Raw genomic sequence first — 22,021 nt, forward strand, 5'->3', positions numbered from 1 at the left:
ATGAGTGATGTTTTTCCCTTCTCCTAAATTCTTATTTATCAATATGTTGCATATTTATTTTATTGCAATACATCTTTATCTGCCTTTTTTATTTCGACAAAGGGGGAGAAATATACTCTCAATGGGAGTAGAATATACTCTCTACTTAATTGAGAGGGAGTTTAATTACTCCAAACAAACATGTGATATTTCTTTTACCACCTTATTGAGAGATATGTTATCATCATCAAAAAGGGGGAGAATGTGAAACCTTATTTTAAAGGTTACTGATCAAGGAAGATTCAATGGAGATATGCCTTAAATGATGACAACTACTTTTGATTATGACAACTAGAGTTTAATGATGACAACTAGTGTTTAATGTTAACAGTTATATTCAAGTTTAAAGATATTAATGATGCAAACCATATTATTAGGGTTTAATGGACTTGACTCTCTGATGATGGCAACCGAATGGAATATAACTCAGGCCTCGTCTCAAAGTGAACTCAAGCAAGTGTCTAAAAGAATAAAGCATGTGATAAGTGTTGAAGTATATGAAAGCCTCAATACGTCTGAGTGAATATACCTTGAAAAATAATAAGGGATTTCTCATAAAGTATATGACTAATCACACACACACACACACACACATACATACACACACACACACACATACACACATGCACGTACGCACGCATGCTCACACACATACACACATGTGCGTGTGCAAACACGTTTTCAAACTTATTTTCTCAAGAAAAAACTTCTAAAAATACTTTGAAGTCGTGCCAAACAAGTTAGGAATTGTCAGAAAAGTTATGGAAAGTTTTTGTTCTTGCAAATCGATTGGCACCTTATGGAAATCGATTGGAAAAGTTCAAAATATGCTCTAATCAATTAGGACAGAGCCTAGATGAATGGTAACTACTAAATACCTTTTCTTAAATTTTTGAGCTTATTAATCGATTAACTTAGGCGTACCAATCGATTAGAGCATGATGTCAATCTATTGGCACATAATTATTGGCCATAAATATATTTTTTCCTTTTTTGTGCCAACCTCTAGCCTATACATAAATGTCCTTTCTCACATATTTTTACATCCATAAAACGTGATTTCATTTCTCACTTCTCACTATCTCTCTCTCTCTCTCTCTAAAAATCTTTTTATTTACTTTCTCTCACAAAAGTTTAGCCATTGCGCTTTTGAGAAAGTCATTTTGAAAGTGAAGAAGTTGTAGTTCTAGAAGGGTAGATTTATAAGTTCACCGTGGAAGTTTTGTTTTACCTTGGTTGAGTATTTCATACATTAAGGGATGATTTGTTTGGATTTGGAGCTAAGCACATAAAAATCTTTTATTTAAGAATTGTGTGATCAAGTCTCCATTTAGGTTCGAGATCAGTCCGTTGTTAAAATCTCATAGGTTCTTGGTTAGCCCATAATAAAATTGAGTTTCGGTTAAAGACTGGACTTTAATAAAATCTTTGTTTGAAGCTTTAAGACTAACCACTCCAATTTTCTTGTGGAAAGAAGACTAATCGCTTCGATCCATCATTTGGAAGGAAGACTTGCCGCTTTTCTCATAGTTTATTGTTTGGTTGGAATTAAGCCACAAACTTTATTTTCCTTGTATAAGGAGTTTGAGAGTTCAACATACTAAAAACCCTTAAGTTTATTAGATACTCTTAAGTTCAAATCTTGGAGAATGACTAATTCATTTTTTACTGAACCTATATAATTCCTGGTGTTCTTCTCTCTTTCCTTAAACTCTTTATTTTCAAATTTTTCCTTCTGCAACTTTATTTTCTACTGCTCATTTAAATTTTTTTCTAAAAATGTTATCAAACTCTAATTTTGATCCAAAAAAGGTTTTAAACTCAATTTTTCTAAAACACACAATTCACCTACCCCCCCCCCCCCCCCCCTTGTGTGTGAAGTCACATGTCTAACATTATAATCGCTATGATTGATTCTCTCGGGAAAGAAGAGATGAAGGTCTTTACTACTAAAGTGAATACGAATGAACTTGAATATCAAGGATTATAAAAAAATTCAAGCACTCAATTCCCCCTATTTATAGGCAAAGACGATTGAACAATCCATAATCTTAATGGAGAGGAGTATGGAATCAATTATTGGATTCCTTCTTATGGGTACACGTAAACTCGAGTGAACCATTAGCCGCACCATGATCTAGCTTGTCATGTTAACCATGTGTCAGAAGGAGGAAATGAAACATTTTAATGATGGGAATACATTTAATGCAATTGTTTCCCATTACTTTTTCAACTGACTCACATTACTTTAGTTTTAGCTTGCGTCAGACAACATCCTTTGTGGTCGGCCAAAATCACGAAAGGATTCCCCGACTCTCTCAGTGCCCATAAAATCCTTGGGGAAACTATCTTGGGATGGCCAAATACCTAAATATCTAAGGCCCAATCCACTTTACCACCATTCCACTTGACCCAAGGTATATAGTCAGTTCACATGTAAATCAAGGTACACTTTCTGATCTCCACTTCTCACTACAATCATCTTGAGCTTTGAACTAATTTGGGTGTTGAACTGTTAACCATGCATGTCTACCATGCGCCACCATATCAGGGATCAGTACCACCGGTTCAAGATTCATCGCCACCTGCTTCAACCATATATATATATATATATATATATATATATATATATATATATATATATATATATATATATATATATATATATATATATATAGATAGATAGATAGATAGATAGATACATATATATATATATATACACACACATATATATATATATATATATATATATATATATATATATATATATATATATATATATATATGTATACATATATATATATATATATATATATATATATATATATATATATATATATATATACATATGTATCTATCTATCTATCTATATATATATATATATATATATATATATATATATATGTGTATATATATATATAGATACATATGTATCTATATATATATATATATATATATATATATATATATATGTGTTAAAAAAATATTATTTCCGATTTTATTATTGTCTTTAATACTACCCTTATTTTTATTTATTCTCCATTAAGGAGAAAATCAATTGTAATAATTGTATCTTCACTATATAAACCAGCCTAAGGCCGAGGAATAAAATATAACAACTTTTACCTATTTTTTCCCAATATGGTATCAAGAGCACTGAGTTAGGGGTTACTGTAAAGCTTTCTTCAACCTATTTTTGTTCGACCCGTTTTCTTACCCAACCCGATTCACATATCCGTTTAGCCTCCTATGATGAATAACAATAACAGGTGACCTTCCCCATCATAGGTCTACACTGGATCCAACCATGGCGAACAACCGCAACCTAAGTTTGGCGTCGGCAACGGAAATAGAGGTGGTTGCGGAAATGACGTACGAGAGGAACCGTCGGTGGCTACTAGGAACCTTGACGAGGGAAGAAGGTCAGACAAAGTTCCTTAGTGTGATCACTGCATGCAGGAATGGCATACACATGAAACTTATTGAAATTTCAAAGGCAAACCTCTTAACTGGAAGAAGAAAAATGGTCGTGCATTTCAGGCTAGTAATTCTGATCGAGGGCAACAACCCCCTTCGTCTCTATTTCCACTCACTATGGAGGAACTAGACAGACTGTACAAACTCCTTGAGTCTCCAACCCCTTCTTGCTCTATAGCAACAAAAGGTAATTTTGCATTTCTTAGTGTCAGTCCCAGTCATACTTGGATAGTAGATTCAGGTGCCTCCGATCAGATGACAGGTGAATCTACTTTGTTCTCTTCATATAGTCCATGTGCAGGGAATCAAAAAATAAAAACCACAAATGACTCTTTTTTAGCCATTGCAGATAAAGGGTCAGTTGTGTTGTCTCCAATGTTAACTCTTAAAAATGTCCTTCATGTTCCAAATTTATCTTGTAATTAAATGTTCGTCAGTAAATTAGCCTAGGATATAAATTGTCAAACTAATTTTTTCCGATCTCACTGTGTCTTTCAGGATTTAAACTCGGGGAAGATGATTGGAAGTGCTAAGGAGAGTGGAGGACTCTACTACCATGACATTGGATCTACATCACAACTACCTTCGAAAACAATAAGTTCATGCTTGGAGTCTTTTTCTGTTTTGAATAATAAAGATGACAACATTATGGTATGTCATTTAAGATTAGGGCATCCTAGTTTTCGTTACTTAAAATACTTGTTTCCTAAGTTATTTCACAATAAGAACTTTTCTTCGTTTAAATGTGAAGCATATGAGTTTGTAAAGCATCACCATTCCCAGTTTTCAATACAATCTTATAAACCATCAAAACCTTTTTCTATTATTCACAATGATGTTTGGGGCCCTAACCGTACAAGTACATTCTCTCTTAAAAAATGGTTTATCACATTTATAGATGACCATACAAGAGTATGTTGGTGTACTTGTTAAAGGGGAAATCAGATGTTTGTCAGGCTGTAAAGAATTTTTTTTCAATGGTGCAAAGCCAATTTCAAACAAATATCCAAGTCTTTATAAGCGATAATGGCAAAGAATATTTTAATATTATCTTGGATGATTTTTTTTCTAAAAAATGGGATTGTACATCAAAGTTCATGGCCTAATACTCCTCAACAAAATGGATTGGCCGAAAGGGAGACTAAGTATGTGTGTGTTCGCTCTATAAGTGAGGGAGACTCAAAGGCCTTAATATGTGTATAATACATCTTGGTGATGAGGGCTTGCTCACGGCTATGAGAAGCCTTTCGTGGTGGTTTTTGAGGTTGTTTAGAGGATCAATTCACATGAGGTGAAAGACCCTGTTGATGGTCGACACTGCTTAATTGTAGGTGGACGGTTAGAATAATCGTGTGTTATGGTTACAAAGAGTGTTGTTCTCTTTTAGGTAGTAGAAGATAGGTATGACTTAGAGTTGCCCCCCCCCCCCCTCTTTCCCTTTGAGGGTGATGTATTTATAACAGCCTCTAGGACCTAGGGTTTCCTCGAAAAAGGCCATCGCCCGCTTCGCCAAATAATGGATAGTTGAATCCCTATTTCTAAGGGTGACATGAGTCAGTAGAGACCCTGACTTTCTCTTTATCCAAGACACGTCTTATCCCACATATTTTTCCGTATGGACGAGGAAATACTCACGGGCGATGCAATACATCCCTTTGGGCAACCATTCATCGTCGCCTCTCCTAGGAAAGACCTAAGGCGTCGGCTAGGCAAGGCCTTTTGTAAATATTACACTACAACGTAATTTCAATGTGCATTGGATGGTGTTTGGATGGTTAGTAGTAGTATTTGATGCTTTGAATTGGTAGTGCATGGTTCTATTTATTTTGATAATAACAGAAATAATAATATTAAAATAATGAGAATTTTAATAATTAGACGCTAGCTATTTTATTTTATTTGTTGGAATATAAATAGTATAGAGAAAAGGAGAATAACATAGTGGTATTTTTATTATAAAAAAAATTATAGATTAGAAGGGAACTTTGGAGAATAAAGGAATAAGTGGGGGCAAGGTTGGAAGTCACTAAATAAGGAAGATTATATTACTAATAAAAAGGTTAGTAAAGAGGTTTTGAGAGTTTTTCTATGTAAAACACAATTTTGGTGGAAACAGGAAGAGGCAAGGGCTAGGGCAAAGGAAGAACATTCACTAGAAGAGCTTTAAGGAGTTTTGCTGGAAAATCTAAGATAAGGGGATTACTCCTAATATGGTGTAAATTGCATGAATTTGGTAGAGGGAAGTCCTTAATCCCTTTAGGTTTTCATATATTTTTTCCCTTTTGTTGAATGAATGATGAACATTATGTAACTCTTGTGATAGCATGACTTGTGTGATGTGAAATTTGTGTACTATTTTGCTGCAAAATTTATGTGTTCTTGTGGATAATGTTGGTATGAATGTTGTTCATATGTTGTTGTGAATTGATCCATGATTGAGTGAGTAAATTCCTAGATAGTTGATAGATAATTGATGAGGTATTGTGGATTTAGATGTTAAAAGATGATAAAATTCATATGTTTTCATGTACTATGATGTATGGTATGTTTTTTGGCATTTCTACGGGCAACCATAGTAGTCCTCTGGATTTTTGTACCAGAGGCATTCCCAAAGGGTTTTTTGTATTAGAGGTATTCCCAAAGGGTTTTTTGGGCCTAGGGAGTGCTACGGGCCGTAGCAACTTCCTGGATTTTGTATTAAATAAGACGTTTTCGAGTGTAACTTTAGTTTTGTGACTCCTTTTGAGGCACGGTTCAATGCGTTGGATAATTGACGTGTAACCATGCCTTATAATAATGCTTTAAAGAGAAAACATGTACATGAAAATATGAATGATGTGTCTTACTTGTGAGGGTACTAATATGTGTGTTGTTGTACGTAAATGATGTTATGCGATGAGGAATTGATGTTGAGAAACATTAATGAATGTTGTGGTTGACATGTGTGTATAAATTATGCAATGGTGAGTCATAATTGAGCATGATCATATATGTTGTGTTGATGTTCTTATTTGACATATAGTTGCATGTGTTATGCATCATGGTGTACGAACTTCGGCCCAGTTATTGGTGTGCTCTGGTACGATGGTGGGGATTCAAGAGCGAGTAACTAGTTTCATATGGAAACCGATGAATTGTTACTTATGATGATATTAGTGATTTGGTGTGCTCTGGTCCAATGGTGGGGATTCAGGAGCGAGATTGACTTGTGTTGTCCATAATGGTATTGAATGCATTATCGAGTCGTGGTGTTGAGTACATTTGCGTTCATTGCTTTGAATATGCGTTGAATGATCATGTTGATGTTGGTGACTAAGAATGCTTTAGTGATATATGTGATTGAATTATGTAGAATAATTATTGATGTTTGTTTAGACCACCCTTGCATACTTTTGCACCGTTAATTATCATGAGTGTATTCTAACCCCTTTGTTGTTTGTGTGGTTCTGCGCTCCTCCTTCGGATACAGACGAGTAGGTAAGTGAGTAGCTTCTTTGAAGCTGAAGGATGGCGTAGAGGTTGTTCTTCCTTTTCTTATTTTATACGTTTATTTAGTATTTGGTTGCTCTGATTTGTAACATTGGACATGTGAGCGATTCAGTTGATTTTGTCACTTTTTACAATGTTGTTGATGTTGAAGGAAATTCCTTCTTAGTCGTAGTGTAATTCATTTGGTTAACATTTAGAACCTTCTAGCATGATAAATAGCATAGAAATATTTCACATGATGATCGATCCCACCATATAATCAATAAGATCACACATAAAAATAATATTATCATTTAGAAAAATATTACTACATACAAAAAAAAATCAATGTTAGAGAAGTTGGCGTGTCATAATTTTTTTTTTCACTTCTTTCATATTAAGAGGTGATGGTAATTTTTCTATTACCAATATTTCAATTTTGATCAACTTCAACTTCTTTTGAAAATTTTATGTCTTAAGAAAATTCCTCCAATACCCTAAAATGATTTTTTTTTTCTAATAAAAAAAGATTAGTTTATAAAAATATTAATTGTATTTAATGTGTCTGAAAAAACTTAAAACTAAATGAACTTGTTAGGAGTAGTAGATAGTTTGGTGATAATAGGACTTAAGGAGTAGAACGAAATTAATGGCGCGTGCAACAAAGATTGGACCCAATCTAGACACATACTTTTCCAAGATTTCGTCACACACTATTGGCGGCGCAATTCCTATGATCTCTCCAAAAACAACAAAAAATTTAAAACTCACTACCCCATTTAATTTCCTTTATCTCCCCCACTAACCAAATCATTACTCTCAATTAATAACCATAACACCTTTCCCATTTAGTATCTCAATAATCCTATTATTTATCCGTAACATACGGTCTTACTAGTAGTATTTTAATCTCATGTGTAACGTATGTAACATAACATAACATAACCTAACCATAAACCATAATAATCATAACCGTTACTAGTTTTTCATTTTCATTTCACCTATTCCTCTTCTTCTTTTTCTCCCTATATATATATTCCTCAACCAACCTCTACTTACTCACCAAACCACACTCCACTCCTTCTTCTTCTTCTCTCACAAACCCTCCCCCTCTCTCTCTCACTTTCTCTCTCTACTCACTTTCTCTCTCTAACCATGTCTACCCACATTGATAACCTCTGGATATTCGCCTTAGCTTCAAAATGCACACAAGAAAACATTGTTTACTCTCTCTTGATCATGGTTTTACTCTGGCTAACCATGAATTTCTTTTACTGGTCTCACCCGGGTGGTCCTGCCTGGGGCAAGTACTATTATTCCAACAACAAAAACAAAAACAACCTTAATTCATCTCCTAGGTTCATTCCTGGTCCTAACGGTTACCCTCTATTTGGAAGCATGAACCTTATGTCCTCTTCACTTGCTCACCACTGTATCGCTTCCGCCGCAAAAACATGCAAAGCTACTAGACTCATGGCTTTCAGTCTAGGTGACACACGTGCCATAATCACGTGTAACCCTGATGTAGCCAAAGAGATTCTCCATAGCTCTGTTTTCGCTGATCGTCCTATCAAAGAATCAGCTTATTCTCTCATGTTCAATAGAGCCATAGGTTTCGCACCTTATGGTGTTTATTGGCGAACCCTTCGAAAAATCTCAACCAATCATCTTTTCTCGCCCATGCAAATCAAATCATCTGGACCGCAACGGACTGAAATTGTGGCTCAGATGATTGATTTGTTCCGAAACCGCGGGTTCGGTCCGGTCCGTGATGTTTTGAAAAAAGCATCGCTTAATAACATGATGTGCTCTGTTTTTGGACAGAGGTTTAAGATTGATGAAGTTAATGAGAGAATGATGGAACTTGGTGGGTTAGTTGAACAAGGTTATGATTTGTTGGGTTCTCTTAATTGGGGTGATCATCTTCCTTTTTTGAAAGATTTCGATGTTCAAAAAATCCGGTTCAATTGTTCTAATTTAGTACCTAAAGTGAACCGGTTTGTTGGTTCAATAATTTCCGACCACCGAGCCGACAAAAACCAAACCAACAAGGATTTCGTTCATGTTCTGCTTTCTCTTCAAGAACCAGATAAATTGTCTGACTCCGACATGATCGCTGTTCTCTGGGTAAGTTTATTAAAATTTCAATTAATTATTCTTTTAGTACTTTTAAAATATTTTAATTTAAATATTACACTCTGAGACAAAAAAATAAACTTTAATTTGTTTTCTCAGGAAATGATATTTAGAGGGACCGACACGGTTGCGGTTTTGATAGAGTGGATACTAGCGAGGATGGTGCTTCATCCTGACGTGCAAAGGAAGGTACAGGCAGAGCTTGACACGGTGGCGAAAGGAGCTGCATGTGGTATTACGGAGGAGGACATGGCGGCGACGGTATATTTACAGGCGGTTATAAAGGAGGTTTTAAGGTTGCATCCGCCAGGCCCACTACTTTCGTGGGCCCGACTGGCCATCACTGATACGACAATTGATGGGTATCACGTGCCAGCGGGGACGACAGCTATGGTGAACATGTGGGCCATAGCTAGGGATCCAAAAGTGTGGAGGGACCCACTTGAATTTAATCCCGAGAGGTTTATGAGTGAAGAAGGTGTTGAGTTTTCAGTTCTCGGGTCGGATCTTAGGTTGGCTCCGTTCGGGTCGGGTAGGAGAAGTTGCCCCGGGAAGAATCTGGGTTTAGCTACGGTGACATATTGGGTAGCTAAGCTTTTGCATGAGTTTGAATGGAAGCCGTTGGATGGATTGGATGGAATGGACGGTGTGGATTTAACGGAGGTGCTTAGGCTTTCATGTGAAATGGCGAATCCTCTTAATGTTGAAATGGTCCCCAGGCGTTTAGTTAAGTTAAGTTAAAAAAAAGTGCTTTTTCTTTTAAGTTTAAGGAGAAAAAAGAGTGGTGAAAAAATGGGAAGGTTAAGCATGTGGAGGGGGCTTGGTGGCAGAAATATGAATGAATTGGAGCCACTAGTGGAATGTAGTGAAGCTAGTTAGATTGAATTTGGACTTTCTCTTTAATTATATGGGTCATTCAGGTTTTCTACTTTTTATTTTTATTTTTTTGTCTTTTAGTAGTTTTATTTTTTGTAATTTGAGAGTGTCATGTTTCATGTCTAAGTTGTTTTATTATTATGGTTAATTAATAGAAATATCTGTTTGCCCATGTAAATATTGCTCATATTATTAATACAACTTTTATGTGTTCCACTATAAAATGGCTGTGATTCTTTTCAATCTAACTATTAACGTATGCCTTATTTAGAGTATAATATACATAACCTAAACTTAATTAATTAATTAATTAATATACATATTTAGTTGCTTTATAAACGATATGAGATGACAATTATATATATATATATTGTTTATTTTTAGTGATTTAACAACTGTAAGTAAGATCAAACGATAAAATCTGTCGCTCACTATATTTTCTTTATAGATATCAATCTTTCTCGTCATATACTCAATTTTTATTTAGATTTCATGTTTTTTCCTTTTGTACTCAATTTATATGATTAAAATGTTGGCCATAAATGGATATTTTTTAAAAGTAGTAATAAACCAAGTATTATAAATCATTTTAAATTAAATAAATATTATTAAAGATAGAATTGAATCGGTTAAAAAGTAGTATCAATTTTATAATAGTAAATGTACTGACCATTTATTAAATAGTAAAAATAAACTATTAAAATCAAAAATTAAAAGTAAAAAACTATAAATTTTATTAAATAAAATGAAATAAATATATATAAATGTGTTTAAAAAAACAAAAAACATCAATAGAGAATATTCTTGGTCCATTCTTACAGGATTTTTTTCAATTATTTTATCTATATTTTTTTTTGTTTACTTCTTTTTAAAGTCTATATATATATATATATATATATATATATATATATATATATATATATATATATATATATATATATATATATATATATATATATATATATATATATATATATAATATATATATATATATATATATATATATATATATATATATAGATATATATATATATATATATATATATATATATATATATATATATATATATATATATATCTATATTCAAAATTATAATGTTTGTATTAAATCTAATTTAATAATTAAATTAGTTTTTATTCATTTAACCACTAAATTTGATTCAATTAAAAATTATAATTTAGAATAAATTAAAAAAAAATACTTTTGAATTAAGCTGATTTGTACTTAAATTTCAAGATATTTTTTTTCTCTTTTTCTTAATTACATTAGTGAGAACACGTGAAATCTCTAATCATTTTAGGATATTATGTTAGATTTGATTAAAAATTTCGCATATATATATATATATATATATATATATATATATATATATATATATATATATATATATATATATATATATATATATATATATATATATATATATATATATATTGAATATTTTCCTTTTTTTCATAGTCATATGTACACATTATAATCTCTTTATCTGAGTTTTCTTTAGTTTTAATTTTAAAGATCGAAAAGTTTTCATACAAAAAATTGACTTTAAGAAGCCTGACTTTTGTAGGGGGTTTAGGAGTTAAACACCGTGAATCTTTCAACACGGTGTTGTTGAATAAATAAGTTTGGAAAATAGTAACAAACAATAACTATTTGATATTTCTTGTTGGCCTTTAAATATGGTGATATCAAAGGATTGATTATCGATCCTTCTTGGTCACTTAACAAAAGATATTGATTTGGTGAAAGACCTAAGGTTGTCCTTAGGTGTTTGAGGGAGGATTCAAATTGGTTTGGCAATAACATCTTATGTAAGGGGGAAAACGATTCAGAAATTGACTTTTGGAGACATAGATGGCTCGCAGAGCCTTTGAAGCTATTGTTTTCTGATTTGTTTGATCTTGTGCAGGATTTCATGTGTAAGGTGGACGGTTCAGGGCATTGGATTAATGATGAATGGGTTTGGAGTGTCAAATTTAATTCTAACCTTCATGTAGAGGATCTTGAAAGTATGAGTGGAAAACGGGCATGTCCGCCCCATTTAGGCCCTCCCCACAAAAGCGCGTAAAAAAACAGGGCGAACATAGTTGAGGATGCGGACCTAAAAGCTAGGGGAACCCCGCAAAAAAGTGAGGGTGGGGCGGGCAAAGTCCGCAGGCATTACACTTTTTATGCTTAAAAATGAAAAAGTTTATGTAAATGTTTGTGCCCGCAAAAGTCCCGGAAAAAAGGGGGCGGGGCAGACACATTAGAGGGTAAGGGCCTAAACCCTCAGTCCGCCCCGCACTGAAATGCGGACAAAACGGACATGCCCAACGGGCCGGGTCCGTTTTTTCACCCTTTCTTGAAAGCATTACTTTAGGTGTAAATCCTAATCCGGTATCAGTGGATACATTTGTTTGATGACGCGAAGCTACATGTTTTTCAATTAAGTTTGCGTATGTTAGGCTGATTAATATTGCAATTGCAAATTCCCAATTGGATTTTTATTCGTCTAGTGATTTTAAGCTATTGTGGAAAGCCAATGTGTCCAACACCATTCAAGTCTTTACTTGGAGACTTCTTTTGAATAAGTTCCAAACCAGGGACGAACTTGCGATTCAAGGAGTTCTTATGGATTTTCCATAATCTTGTATTTCCTCTTTGTTTGGGACCAGAAGAAACACACATATAGCTCTTTCCCTTTTGTCATGTGGCAGCGCATGTGTGACAACTCAATTTTGTTTGGATAGGTCTTTGTATGATTCCCTCATGTGTTATGATCTAAGACCATCTGAAGGCCTTTAGGACTCTCACGAAAGAAAGAATCAAGAAGAATTTGCGTCTCTTGTTTTGGATCTCATTTACTTTGTCCATTTGGTTAGTTAGAAACGATATCCTCTTTAAAGGGGAGCTATAAAAGGGCTATTAAAATTGTTTCTTTATCTAAGTCTCTATTGTGGGAATGGTTCGGAGCGAGATCCAAGGGCCCTATAATTATTGATATGAAAGTTTGGCTTGTTAGTCTGTTAGCTTGTATTAGTTATGCTTGTTGGATTTCCATGTACTATTTGCTTCATCTTTTGTATTAGGGTTGAGCTCACTTTTAATACAATTTATTTTGATTATAATAAAAACATAACTTTATCTCAAAGAAGCTCTCTTATCGACTCATAGTCAATTTAGTTTGCATCAATTAGAATATATAGGCTCCTTTCACAATATATCAGAGTTTTGGATCTAAGATCCACCCAAAGGTCGACAAAAATTATGTAGCAAAAAGACAACACTTAACCACTTGTTTCTCCCCTTCCACCTCTAACCTAATCTTATCCTTCTCATCTTATTTAGTCACTTTCCCACTTCTTCAATAACTCTAGATAGACCTTTCCACTACAACGGTGTTTATTTACCATCGTATTTAATACACCCCAACCATCTTAAATTTAGTCGCTAGCATTTTAATCTGCACATCCACTTGTAACCTTCACCATTGATTTCCTACTAAGGTTAAATTGAGATCTATGTAGTTACATGTCCCTAATTTATTCAGGGGGGCACCTCAATCCGGTTATTTTCTTGTTTGCCTTAAAGCTTTCATCTTTAATTTACTTTTATTTTTTGAGTCTCCTTCATGATTTCACTTCTTGGAATCAAGTTTAAAAATATTTGTTTTTAGCATGCATAAATCATTGATTAGGTTTGATCTTGATCATGATGTTTTTGGTCAATTGCATGAGTAACTGGAGTGAAAACCTTTTATGTTTTTTTTATTTGAGTCGGATAGAAAGGAAAATCTCAAAGTGCTTTTAAAACTATGAAAAATTGAGATTTTATGTGTTTGATTCGAATCATGAAAATCAAACATACTTTCTGATTCAAATCAAATTGGACAAAGGAAAAATTGGGATTTTCTAACATTTGATTCGAATCATTTTTTAGACTTGATTTAAATCAATTTCTTACCTGTCATCTCTGTTTGATTTGATGGAATCAAATATTATACATGATTCGAATCACACAACTTTTTAGCATTTTTCAGTTGGGCCTATTGCATTTAATTCAAATAATTTTTTTACATGATTCGAACCACGAGGTCTTTGATTCGAATCACACTTTCCTCATGATTCGAATCAACTAGAAAATGTTCAAAATTCGGTCTTTTCTTTTATTCCACTTCACTTGTTCATTTGATTCAAATCATAATTTGCTCTTGATTCAAATCTAACTGACTTTTTCAACCATTTTCAGGACTTAATCTCAAGCACATATAAAACTTTTTTGTAATCATTTTTCTCACAACATCTTATCATAATCAACGTTGTAATTTAGTGAATAATCAATTTCCTCTATTTTGAAAGTTCAAAGTCTTGCAACGAAATTCTTGCATCTTCAACTTCAATTTGATTCAGATCATGATAACGAGAAATTTTTAATTGATTGAAGGAGACACGTCCTTTAAACTAATCATTCTCGAAGATTTGGTTAAGTTTTTCAAGTTGTTTGCAAGATTGAGGTGATTGTCAATGGTGATGAAAAATTTCATTGAAAAGAAGTAGGTCCTTCTCTTCATAATTGCCTCAGTTATGGTTGTGTGGAAGGCTACGGATAAGACGGAGTTCTTCTCAAATATCCAAATAATTCATCTCTTAGGGAATTGGTAGGACCAAGGGGTTGATTGCTACATACGAAGGCTTACACAGATTGAAAGATTCAAGAAACGTAATTCGAGTAAAGATTATGTCGAAAAGTATGACATTGTGTTATATACAAGTCAAGATCCAGGTAGGAGATTTTATATTTCTCAATTGTATTGTGGATTGATGATTGTATGATGCAATTGATAACGACTTATTATGTAAGCATTAAGTTTTGTTGGAATTGGATACCTTATTAAGGTGGATTAGTGATTAATATTCTGAGAAACAAATTGACATTAGAATTCTATACATTGAATCATTGGGTAAACACTTCTTGTGAATTACATAATCGTATCAATCAAATATCTAATATTTCATCATATTCATCTTTGGTGTTTGTGAAACGATCTAGTGTTAACGTGATCGAAATTCAAATAGTATAATTTTCACATTTTCGCATCAAATTTTCTGCTCGAAATTACTTTTGAAAACACTCTGATAATTTTTATAATCGACAATTGAATTTTATTTGGGTCTATTCACCTCCTCTAAATTATTTTTCTACTCCCATATTCAAATTCAACAATTACTTAATCCTTCGAACTACTAATAAATAGAATATTAATTCTATCATTAAAATTAATATATTTAATTATTTTTTAAGAATCTTTAATATAAATATGACACATTTTATAAAATGAGAAATACTTATAATATATTTTAGTAATAAATTTTATTTTTAAAATAATTAATTTATATGATTAATAATTTGAAAAATAAACTAATTCTTTCCAAAAATGAACTAATCTAAAAATGTGGCACATTATTTAATACACTACTGTAGTTGGGCAAATACGTGTTTAGCCACATAAGTTAGACATGTGATTTTCACACTCTAGTGTCAGAGTTACCAATTGCTATCTGAGACATTTTTAATTGCTTTGCTCTCAGAATTAATTATTTTTGCATGATATGTGATATGAACAAATCTTTGTATTAAATTTCATAGCAACTAAAAATTTAATGTGTCTTACACTATAGCCACTGTGATGCACACTTGAATAAGTTTTATTGTCGGAAGTAGGACTTCTTAGAAAGACGACAAATAGTATATATCATATTTTTCATTCTAAAATAATTCATATATTTATAAGAAAACTATTTGAAAATGTGAAATAATATTTATTTTTTTAGTTGTATAGGTGATTATTCTATACCGACTTAAAGGCTTAATAGATCCAATAACTAGATGACTACAAATTGGTTTATGAGTTTATCCTAATCTCATCACAAGATAGAGAGAAATAAGAAGGTGCTACTACAAGTCACTTGGCTACAAACTAGTTCATAATTTGTCTTAAACTCAAAAGTGAATCTAAAGATAGAAATGAGAACTCGAAAATCACTTATAATTCGTTTAACAAGTCATACTTAGAGTTTACATTCATATTCATGTAGCTCAACTAATTTTCTAATTTCTCTCTCATTTTCAAAAGTCTACTTGGTTTATGTTTGGATTAAACTTGGATTCTCTTCAAAGTTTGTCGGTGTGAGAACTCTTAAATATATATCATTTAATTGAATATAAGAGTGCTATATATAAATTATTATTAATTTCAATTTTTAAGCAATGTAAAAATATTTTAATTTTAATTTTCATTTATAGTCGGGCTGAACACTAATTTTAACATTTATATAATTAATTATACGGGCATAATTTATTCTTAAAAGTCACATGTTATTGGTCTATCTAAGCATTTGGGATAGGCAAATTTGAACGGTCTTTTATAAACCGACCAATGTATTGTACTTTTTATATGATTGACTCGGATTAGATCGGATATTAAATTGATTTAATTGTTTAATTTGAATAGCATAATTGCTTTGGTTGAATTCAAAAGATTATTTTAGTCCTGTAATTTTTTTTTATATATTATAATGGGCTGACCCATTATAAAAATGAGATTCACAATTATATTATATTTTTATTATTTTTATAAATCTAATAGTGACATTGTTTACTCATAAGAATATCAAATATTAGATATAAAATTTTGAATAATATTTAATTTATGATTCAAAGTATGACCTCAAATGATATTAACATTTATCACATAATAACAAATTTTTTTCAATACTAAAACTAATTCTTCTTTATGCCTTTTTAAAATTTTGATAGTTTTTTAATTAAAAATTAAATATTTGTAAATTTTATAAAATATATATTTATTTTTATAGATTTAGTCAAATAAATATTAAATCTATTAGACTCATTCAATTTCCAATTAAGCGAATCTATTAAAATTTAAGCTATTGGTCAAAATTGGACTTTAAAAATGAAATCACTTCGAATTTAAATATTTGATTTGAAACCGACCTAAACCGACCGATTGTCCCGCATTAAGCTTAACAACTTTTGATTTTGCATAACAATTTTTAGTTTTTGTTCCATTTAAAATTGTCCTTCCAACATTCAAACTTTATTGATAATTTTAATTTTAATTTTTTTTTAAAGTTCACTTTAAGTACTTTGTTTAAATAAATATTATTGATAAAATTTTCAAAAGTTATTAATTTAATAATTTAATTATATTTAAATATTAATGATTAAAACTGATAATAAAAAATTTAAAGGTATCAAAATTGAAAAAAAAAATTAGAGACTAAAATTTAACATTAGTATATCTAGAAGAATAAAAAACAAATTTAACACTTTAATTAAAAATTGAACTTTTGTAATAAAAAATAAATAATTATTTTTTATTTTGCCATTAAATTACAATGTTCAATTTAAAGCAATGTATATTAAAAAAAACATACATAGCTATTCAATTCAAACTCACATAAATAATTAAAGTAGTATTTATTATGGATTTTAAATTGATTGTATTTGAAATTAAAATTTATAATTGTTAGCTTTTTTTCTTTTAAACAATTTAATTAATATATAAATATAAATAAATATTATTAATTGAACTCAAAATCAATAAATTATATTAATTTAATTCCACTAACACATATAACCTCTTATATTTATTTAACTCAAATAATCTCTTATATTTATTTAACTCAAATAATATATTAATTGAGTTATCTCATAGAACTCATTTCACATAAATATATTCAAATATAAAAATTATTTTAATTTCAAATTAACTTTAAATAATTAATTAATTCAAAATTAATTTTGATTTGAAACCATGCAAACATTTAAGCCATGAGATGGTAAATAAATCCTAGTAGACAAGATATGAAAAGTTATTAAACGGGTAGATGGTAAATAGTAGTAGGAGACAAGATATGAAAAAGTTATTAAAACAGTAGAAAAGTTACTAGTAACTTTTCATGTTATTGTTTGAATATATAATTGCATGAACAGAACATTAAGTACACCAGATCATGTGTGCTTGTGTCTGCAAAACCTGCACAACTTGGACTAGTCTTAAATCAATCATGCAAGAGTTGTCAATTAACCAATATTTCAAAAATTTCAGAAAAAAATATAATCGATTTGGCACTATTAAGTCACACAGATAAAAACCTTGGCCTGATCTTAGCTTTTCACAAAGTACATAGTTTCTTCAGCTTTTCTTGTTTCTTGGCAACTGTGACTCTTACACACAACGACATCTCCATTACTGTGGTGGGTGGGGGCACCACCACCACCATTGCCTTTCTGCTTGTCCTATTTCCACCTTTGACGCTCGGTAACAATAACACAACCTCTTTCTTTGTCACAAACAGGACCACAACATCAGACCTTAGTAATATTTTAAATTTTCATCAGTTTCAACTTTCAAGATATGTATGTAGCCACTTCATATGTTGAGGTACAATCTTACTCTAATTTAGCATGTACATGAAAAGAATGTTTTATTTATTACAATGCTTTTTATTATTTTTCTTTTCCTGTTTTGGTCAATTTTAAATTTATTTCATGTCAAGAGGTTTTTCCACCATTTTAATGTAAATGGTTACTATCAATGATGGTATGATAGGTGAAGGTGTCTAAAAATGATTACCAAGAGCAATTTTTTTTTCACCTATAATTATTAGCTAAGTCAACTTTATTTTGTTTTTATGACCATGGTCTTTAATTTTTTTTATTCTTGTCAATTACTTTTTTCACTTTTCTATGTGTCTATATTTTTTGCTTTGTTTGTTTGTGAAAATAGAGATCATTGATAACAAGTACTACCAACTTTTAATGATAATTAATGTTATGTATTCAAGTCTTTTATTGACTAATTTGGTAAATTCTAGTCTTTGTAAAATTGCTTGATTAAATAGTTTGATTTTATGAAATTTTGACATTTGAATTTTAATTTGTTTTGTAAGTGAAAAATGGATATGAAAGCAAAAAAGTTGAGTAAGTATAATTGAAAATCCAAAATTGCTTGATTAAATAGTTTGATTTTATGAAATTTTGACATTTGAATTTTAATTTGTTTTGTAAGTGAAAAATGGATATGAAAGCAAAGAAGTCGAGTAAGTATAATTGAAAATCCAAACTCATTTAGACTATTTTTGTTTATGTGGTAATGAAATTATAATTGAAGTTAAAATGGAGAATAATTGAAAACCCAAACTCATTTAGACTATATTTTGGTTGTAATGAAATTTGTTTTTGAATAAATTAAGTGTGAAAAATTGACTATTATAAATGACTTGAAGATAAAGTAATATATAAAGATGAGAAATATACATTTTTGCCTTGTTTAATCCGTCCCGCAAAAGCTTTGGAGTAGATACGGTTAACAGTGTTATTATACTTTTTTAGTTTAAAAATTACAAAAACTTAAATTAATATATATACTCGTAAAAACTCGTCTAAAAAAAACATATAACATAGAAGATGCATTAGATAAAAGGAGTGAGTCTAAAGTTTCAGCCTGTCTTATAAAGAAATACGGGTAAAACGGGCATATTTGGTCTACTAAATTCGATTTACCATCTATAATAATATATATTTAAATATATTTAAATACAAGTAATTGGAAAATAAATTTTAGTGTAAAATCTCATTTAGAATTAAGTTATAAATCATAGTTTCTAGTATAATTAATTATGAAGGTCATTCTAAATCAAATCTATCAAAAATTAATTCTACATTTTTTAAATTATTTTTGTTTCTTTCAAAATAGAAATCAAACATACAATTAATAATAATGTTAGTTTTTCTACTTAGGGTGAAACTTTAAATTTTCTTGCTTATTGAAAAAAACCTTTAAATTTTCTTAACCAAAAAAATCCTTTTAGCAAATTTTCACTTACTTTTTCTACTATAAAAAGAAAACTTGTGGTGAAAATAGGGGGAAAACTCCACTTTTCTTAGACATTAGAGAGATGAAAGAGAAAGAAATAATTTAGAATTTTTTAATTATTAATTTATAAAATATTAATAATTTATTTATATTAATATATAGGAGTTTAATATACATGCACCATAAAAAAATTGTAAACATGAAAATCATCAATCTACTAAATCATCCAAATCATATTAAAATACTAGTATGATTTGACATACATGTTTATTGAATGATAAAAATTATTTTACATAATAAATACATCTTCTATTTTCTCATATATATATATATATATATATATATATATATATATATATATATATATATATAATTAAATGTCAAATATGCAGTAATTTATATTTATTCAATTCAATTTTCTTTAAATATAAAAAAGATGAGAGAAATGTATTAAAAAAAGATTCTACTTATCACATACTTCATAATGATTTTACCGTTGATTTTTTCTTCCATATTGATTTTAACAGCTACCATAACACTGAGTAGTTAAGCGCGTATTTTTTTTAAATTAGATATATTTAACTAAATTATAATTCTAGCATCTTTCCTTAATTTAAAAAATATATTAAAAAGTGTCCTTTAGTATTTGATTTATGATAAATCAACTATTCAATTTAATATCTAAGAATGAGATTTATAGGATCGTAATCTTAATTTGCTCATTCTTAATCAATGAACATTTTTCGGTCTAATTTCGAGGGTGAGGTTTATAGGATCATCTTGGAAGATTTGGTTGGAACAATGTTGTCGGATAGTGATGATAATTCAAGTGGGAAGGAGGATTCAGATTCAGACAATGGCGGCGACATACCAGCGACATTGTTAGGAGACGATGAAGCAGACTCGTCATTCGATGAAGATGATGAGATTTAGCAGATAAAGTTGTTCAGGAAACTGTCCCTTTATCGGTTGAGGTTCTCTTGAAATTGATGGGAAAAAGGTGTTGCTTGTTGTACCTAATAAGGAGTTGAAGGATGAAGGGGACGTGGCTTCATCTAATAAGGCAACCGAGGTTGGCAAAAAGGGGAATATGCTAGAGGTCCTAGAGTCAGCGGTTGACAACATGTGTGGAGGTGAAGATGTTGGATGTATAAAAGCTAAAGTCAAAATTTAGAAGTTGAAAAGTTTGAAAGATATACACGTGCTCAATGTGAACTCTAATATCGTTATTAGTTAGGTGGGCCAGACTATGGACAAAGGTGTGGGTCTTGGGCCCAAAGTGGCTAGACCTTGTAGCAATATTGTTGGGCCAACTCTTCGTGGGTGAATTGATACCGGGGAAGAGTTTGGGAAAACTCAATTGAATCACCCTTCTAGGAACCTGTCAGTGGATTCAATAGAAGATGCAGAGCTATTCAGACCATCACATTTTTTCATTCTTAACCCAGATACAAGGAATAAAGGTAAATTGTTGATGTCTGCTTCTTCTAGTTTGGTGGCCTTTTCTGAGAGATTTTCAGCTGGTTCAATTCTATGTTGCGAATTTGTGGGAGATTCTGACGTTGCTCATTGTAACAAACGATTTATTCTAAAGAGGACCGAAATAGTGTCTTTTAAAATTTGGGATAAAGCGGTTCCTTTTGGAGTTAGAGGCGAGGAAGTTGGTGATGTTTACATCGAAGCTATTAAACAATTGGAGGCGACATATAAGGAGGGAGTTTCTCAGAAGGACGTTCAAATCAGTGGTGAACAATGAACTTGCTATCTTACAACTTGCGAGGATCAGGGAATTCTGTCAAGAGGAATCGTGTGAGACATTTAATCAAAAAACATTGTTTTGATGTCTATTTTCTTCAGGAGACCAAGATTCAGGTGGTTTTTGAAGCTGATATTTTCAAACTTTGGGGTAGCAGAGAGGTGGAGTGGAATTCTAAAGGTGTTGAAGGAAGGTCAGGGGGATTCATTTTGATGTGGAAACCTGGGTTGTTTCAGCCTTTGTTCAATTTCATTGGAATTAATGTCTGTTGGCAAGGATAGTCTGTGTTTTTAGTTAATGTTTACTCCTCTTGCTCCTTCTCTAAGAAGAGGATTATGTGGAAGCAGATTCAGGACTATAAGTGAAACTTTCATGGAGGAGTTGG

At 31.2% G+C, this 22,021-nt stretch overlaps 1 protein-coding gene across 1 annotated transcript; it reads left to right on the top strand.

Moving 5' to 3' along the window:
* The first annotated feature begins 8,004 nt into the window (after positions 1–8,004).
* On the top strand, positions 8,005–10,220 carry LOC127076115 (cytochrome P450 78A3). The gene is made up of 2 exons (XM_051017683.1): positions 8,005–9,111; positions 9,220–10,220. The coding sequence occupies exons 1-2, from the start codon at positions 8,140–8,142 to the stop codon at positions 9,859–9,861; spliced, it is 1,614 nt and encodes a 537-aa protein (XP_050873640.1). The 5' UTR covers positions 8,005–8,139; the 3' UTR covers positions 9,862–10,220.
* The last annotated feature ends 11,801 nt before the right edge of the window (positions 10,221–22,021 follow it).

This window comes from Lathyrus oleraceus, chromosome 4 (genome assembly GCF_024323335.1).
Source record: "Lathyrus oleraceus cultivar Zhongwan6 chromosome 4, CAAS_Psat_ZW6_1.0, whole genome shotgun sequence".
Taxonomy (NCBI): domain Eukaryota; kingdom Viridiplantae; phylum Streptophyta; class Magnoliopsida; order Fabales; family Fabaceae; genus Lathyrus; species Lathyrus oleraceus.